The sequence below is a fragment of the Nyctereutes procyonoides genome, unplaced genomic scaffold, assembly GCF_905146905.1.
Source record: "Nyctereutes procyonoides isolate TBG_1078 unplaced genomic scaffold, NYPRO_anot_genome, whole genome shotgun sequence".
Lineage (NCBI taxonomy): Eukaryota > Metazoa > Chordata > Mammalia > Carnivora > Canidae > Nyctereutes > Nyctereutes procyonoides.
This window is the reverse complement of record NW_026575146.1, coordinates 5668502-5674678: the sequence shown is the minus strand read 5'-3', so window position 1 is coordinate 5674678 and position 6177 is coordinate 5668502. Positions and strand designations below refer to the sequence as shown.

Below are 6177 nucleotides of genomic sequence, written 5' to 3'. Positions count from 1 at the left end.
AGGTTTCCTGTTCAGCAGTGAGTTGGTGAAGGGGAAGAGGATCCAGGAGGCAGTTGAAGAGAGCAGAGGTGGGGTCCTGAAGGCGAGTCTCTGGAGGCTGGATCAGAAGAAAGCCCACTCTCTGGGCACCAGTGATGAAACACAACTCTGGACCCCAGATGGGGGAGGTGGCAGATGGAGGTGGGTGTCACTGATTGAGGGTGGTGGGCAGAACAGCCTCACAGTAGCCGTCACAGGCCCACAGGGCAATATGGCTGCTAGGTCAGAGGGCTTCTTTCAGCCCAGAGGGAGGGCACGGTCTCATAGAGGAGGTCCATGGGCACCTGGGTGGTAGAAGGCACAGAGGTCCTCATATCGACAGTGGTCCTTTTTGGCAGTGTCGGCAGACAGGGCAGTTGGATTTGTCTTCCATAACTTGGGGGCCATTGTTGGGTGGGCAGGTATTTTTGATAAGAGACCAACTTTTGAGCCTTTGGGGTTTTCTCTGCTCTTTATGAAAGCCTCCTCTGGAAGGACCCCCATGGCCCGGTCCAGGAAAAGGAGGTTCAGTATTGGCCCCCCCACCAGCCACGACCATCTGGGCCGCCTCCCTGGATCAGGCCTCTGCCCCTGGGAGGAGGGGGAGGAGGTGGGAGGCTCAGCAGTGGTGGAGTCCTTGGTCCCCTTGACCCTGGAGGACCTCTGTGAAGAGAGTCTGCATTCCTGTTTGTCTGGCTCCTTTCACTCAACACCGTCTTTGTGAGATTCATCCAGGTTGCCTGTAGCAGGAGTTCGTTCGTTTTCATTGCCACATAGCATCCCGTTGCATGCACACACAACTTATCCACTCGACTGATGGTGGACATGGGGGTGGATTCCAGTTTGGGGCTGACTTGGGGTCACCAGGCTTTCCACTGGCCACGGGGGGAGGGCCCAGAAGGCTGGGTAGTCCGATGGGACTCCCATCCTCCTGTCTCCGGTCTCCTCCTGCTCTGGCAGCGGGGGCTCCTGCTGATTCTGCTTCTTTCGTTTGGGAATCATGGTTGTGGCAATGGCTGCAGCAGGATTTGGAGGGCAGTCTCTCAGTTATTTTCTCGTGCTTTTCAAGACGCTCTAAGTGTCTAGTGCTCTTAGCACCTGGTGTAGTGTTGGAGGGGCGCTGTGTGAGGGGAATGCTTGCAAATAAGGCTGCCCACAGTCCTGATGAGAAGACCAGACCTACACTTGAGCGAGCATGCATCCTGTCTCTCACACACACATGCACATCCTCCAAGGACTAGGTACAGGGTGCTGTGGGTCTTCTTAGCTAGGAGTAAGAAAGCCATCATTCTGAGGTCTCCCAAATGGCACATGTGGTTAAAGAATGACAACCACCCTTCTGTTTTCCCCATTCCCTAATCAAATGTGCTCTGTAACCTCTAAGAGAATGCAACGTAAGTGTCCATACATGAAGTGTCCCTAGAACAAACACTTAAGGCCAAGAGTGGGGTCAGCGATTCTTAGGAATCATAAAGAAGTATCTTCTTTGAATTGATCTGTTAAATCTTAGGAGTCAGTTTGAGATAAGATTGGAGGCTTATGACTAGTTCTTTAACACAATGCAGCATTTCACATGAACCCCCACACTAACGATGTGTGAAATACCCCAAAATGGATTAGGAGGAGAGTAAGACAGTGATTTATAAACAAAACCTATCATGGTAGTTTCCTCTAATGAAATCCACCAGTGGATTTAAAATATTCCATCAAAACCTAAAATACATGTACTTTTAACACAATTCTGCATGCTAAGTGATGTAGGTACAAGGGTATTCCTAACAGCGTTTTTTTTTATTTTTACGATAGTCATACAGAGAGAGAGAGAGGCAGAGACACAGGCAGAGGGAGAAGCAGGCTCCATGCACAGGGAGCCTGACGTGGGATTCGATCCCGGGTCTCCAGGATCGCGCCCTGGGCCAAAGGCAGGCGCCAAACCGCTGCGCCACCCAGGGATCCCCTAACAGCGTTTTTTTGTAACTGCAAGATACTGTCCTCTCACCGAGTGGTGATTAAATTATTGGCATAACCATGTTATGCAGCCTTTAAGAGAATGGAGGAGTCACAACATGGAAAGATCTCCAAGATACACTGAATGTAAAATCAAGGTGAAGAAGTGTGAAGAATAGGTCATCATTCTTGTATGGAAAAATACATAAGCAGTTATATTTGTAAATATATGGAGCAGTTCTAAAAAGATTGGCAAAGACAGTTCTATTACTCACCTGCAATGACCGGAATAGGTGGCTGGGAGGAAGAGAGAGGGTGATTTTTTTTTTTTTTAAATCTCAAGTATGGGTATTACCTAATCAAAATTTTTATTACACAGTCCCTCCTAATTAAAACAGCATGTTTTTATATCAATTGTGGGTACACCAACATTGAAAAATTGTCAGGTCAATCAATTCCTATAATATCCCAACCTAGATTTTTTTGTGTGTGTGTGTCTCAATGAAAGGTTTGGGTTTTGTTATCATTTAACTGTAGAATACCGGGCGAGTCAACCACCGACGTGAACTCAAGCCACTTCATTTGAAAATGATGGGCTTAGGCTACAGATGACTTCTGAAGTTCCTTCTGGTCTAAGATGCTGTGGTTACAGGATCTGATTATGCAATATCTGGGGGGAGGGGGGAACCAAATTGGCAAAGAGAACGAGTGTATGTCAGATAGTTTTGGTGATGTGGCAAAGTAACTAAATACAACTGTGCGTATACACTTTGTAAATTATGTTTCCTTTCTACTCCGTTCATACCAAGGAACAACAAAAAGGCATAGTCAACTGAAGAAATTTATTTTTTTTCTAGGTACATAGAGGACATAATTATAGACAAGTTTTGATACATAGGAAAACCCTTCTGTCCACCTTTCTCTTTGCTAAGTGAATCATCACAATAATTTTTACAAGTTTTAAAACAATACACAGCTTTCCTGGGCTGAAGCAATCGCAAGGACATATTGGGACTGGTATATTACAGCTACTTACAATGTTTAAGAACAGCAATGGAGAAAAATAAGTTATTTAAATATTGATTTCATATACAGAAAGTGCAATGTTGTTAGTTGTTATATAACTTGCTTGACAGTTTGTTTTCTCTATCAATTTAAAATCAAGATAATTCGGACTCAGACTACTAGATTTTCTGAAAATAATACAGTACACACATGCAGCATTGACTTGGTGAACTGATTTCTTTTGCTGCAGTTATGAAAGCAAATTTTGCTATGTCAGGAACTGGTTTGCCATAGACTAGTAATTTCCAATTTCACCCACACCGGGGATCGGGACAGAGAAAAGGGCTGTGAAGGGAAGGCCATGAAAATGTATCTGCTTCTCGGTTATCTGGGAATGTAAATAGTGGTTGGGGCTGGCTGCATTTCCTTCTAGACAGCTTTAAAGTAAAAATTACACACAACCGATGTGTAGCTACCTGAGCCAAACTGCCTTTCTAGGTTTCTTTTGTGCTTTCCAAAGACAACACTTTTCACCCTTCCTCCACATTCTGTATCAAGTGCAACTGATTAAACCTGGGTATTGTTGATGCCTAACACCTGCCTTTCTGACAGGTGGCCCCTAAACCACCTTAGTCAAATGTCACACTCAAACATTCAGGCTTTTCTAGGATCAAATTAAAGTTTAAAGCAAAAGAAGACCAAACAAATACTAACAAGAAAAAAAATATGTATTTTAAAAACAATAAAGTAAAAACCTCAAGACCTTTCAGATTAGGACGATCTTCCCACCGAAAATCACTCATGGTCCCTGAATTTGATTTTTCTCTGCAGAGGCAATGACTTCCAAAGAAGAGTGACAAAAATATGATTTGGCATTCTCAAAAACTCCAAAGTTTTCCCTTTTCTGGCGCCACTTTTATGGAAAAGAAAATCTTACACTGAAAATAAATGAACACTGGGAACTACACATAAGATTTCTCCTCCTCCTTTATTATCTACTGTGTGGCTTGTGTGTGGTAAGTTTAAACTATGAGCAGGATCGCAGAATGTCATGCCAAGGCACTGGGCAGCAGGAGGAGTGTGTGGCCTCGCACCCACGTCCACCTCAGCATGAGAGATATGTTTCAGCGGCGTGGTCACAGGAGAGACCTGCAGCCACTACATTCCATGTGGGCTGTGTGCACAACCCAAGATGGTAAAAATGGGCTATTTTAGAGATTTCAGTAGAAAATTGGCAGCTTTACCTTTTTCTGCATTTTCACAACTTCTTCACATGGCATCTTCTAGAAGGTGAATATTGTTGAAGAAGCATATTTTTAAAATGTGTACCAAAGCATGAAAAAATAGATCACCTGAGCATATCTTTTCCCTCAGAAACATGGATCCAAGTACATAGAGCAAATGCTGAAGATGGCTTTGTAATGAATAAAATTACACCCCCCCCCCCCCCCCCCCCCGCCCGCACTGAGGGAAATCATTTTAATGAGTGTTTAAGAGCTTTTGATCAAGGCTTTGTGTTCAAAGTGTTTCTATTGTAAGTGATCACATTCAGTGCTTAAAATAGTTCTGATGATTAAGAATGTAAAGGAAATTCATTTAGTAAGCAACAGAAACCTTAATTTAGTTTTCTAAATTTGTGTGCTAGAAAAATTAGACCCCAGACTAAAAGATGGGAAATGCTACAGTCAGTTGGAAAACAACTGAAGATATGCAAATGCTTATTAATACATGGGTAATGTAGTTTATCTAGCTCCAAAATGAACTTTTATCCAAATTTAAAGAATTATCTCAATATGAAAGGAAGGAAAACTTAATTATAAAAGTGAAAAAAGAAAACCCTTTTAACATCTTATAAATCACTTCCCTTTTAAAAAGATCTTTCTGAAATATTCAACCTTACAATGACTTTGCAAAGGTGACCTGTTAACTGATGACTGAATTTTGGGATGGACGTGGTCAGGATCCAAGTCAATACTGCAGCACGATGACCAACATGGTAAACAAAACTAAACTGATTAAAATGAAGGTAGTTACTATACACACACACACTCACGCACATGCACGCACACCCACATACACACCTGATCTCTGTGAATTTCAGATAGCTTTTTACTGGATTTATAGTTAGTGTAAAAACTGAAAGCCAACATGAAGTTTGTGCCTGATAAACACCCCTATAAAATAAGCCATGTTAGAATGAGGCAATTAGAAAAGCCCATTTTTTTTTTTTTTTTGCTGAAAACATCTCACATGTTAGATGGCAGTCTAAGCTGAAGATTGGAAACTATGGTTACAGGGTAGTGAACACTAAGATAACTGCTTCAAAGCTTATATTAAGGCAAATAAAAGCTGATTGCTAGAAAGCAATTATTAAAATGTCTCTTGTTTACTTAAAGGAGAACAGGCCTTTTTTTTTTTTTTTTCTTTTTTCCTAGTGCAGCCAGATTTTCTTACTTTAGAACAAACAGGCATGGTCAATAGTGTACAATAACTCCCGAGTCTGTTACTTTGGCCTAGATAAAGCCCGTCTGGCCCTCAGGTATCCTGCAGGGTGACAGATGGAAGGGCAAGGGCGTTACCAGGAACGAAACAGGCTGCCCCTCCCTCTGCTCCCAGCCCTCTCCCAGCACACCAAGACGGGACTGGAGGCACAGCATATGTGGCAAGTTGGCATCCTGGTTCTTTTGTGTTCTGAAAATAAAAATAAGTGCTTGTCTTTTCTTTGGGGGTCAAAGAGAACCACACCAATTTCCTCGAGGGGGCCTTTCTGGAGAAGAGAGGGTCATCAGTCCTATGCCAAGGTTTCGTGCTCTGTGTGGCCATACACTAGGCCTTTCTTCTGGATCTGGTCTGCATGTCCCGAGGAGGAGGATTTGCATTAGCATAAGCACAGTGAAAGGGTGGCTCTTGTCCAGGGAGCTCCATTATGGGCCTGGCTACATGGCCTCAGGGCCTGGGGGCAGTTTGAAGAGTCTGGCTGCAGACACGAGCTTGCTTATGTGTCTCTCCTCTGTAATGCCGGCCTCCTGAAGGCAAGTGTGGGACAGAGAAGGCACTTGGCCCAGTGTGCTGAACCCAGCTTCAGTGAGGGCGCTGGTGTACATGGGCAGACCGATGGAAACCAGCCAATCCGACACAGACGAAACGCATCCAGGAGAGAGGGGCTTTCTACAGATTTCTGTGAGTCCACCACTTGGGATCTGGATA

The 6177-nt window shown here is 43.6% G+C and overlaps 1 protein-coding gene and 1 pseudogene across 1 annotated transcript in view; both read right to left on the bottom strand.

Moving 5' to 3' along the window:
• Positions 1-300: 300 nt before the first annotated feature.
• LOC129499778 (proline-rich protein 3-like) lies at positions 301-3773 on the bottom strand (annotated as a pseudogene).
• Positions 3774-4425: 652 nt separating this feature from the next.
• The window catches only part of SASH1 (SAM and SH3 domain containing 1), a 194721-nt gene continuing 192969 nt past the window's right edge, over positions 4426-6177 (bottom strand). Inside the window, 1 exon segment of the mRNA XM_055309950.1 lies at positions 4426-6170. Coding sequence (XP_055165925.1) covers positions 5907-6170 — 264 coding nt within the window. The 3' untranslated portion in view covers positions 4426-5906.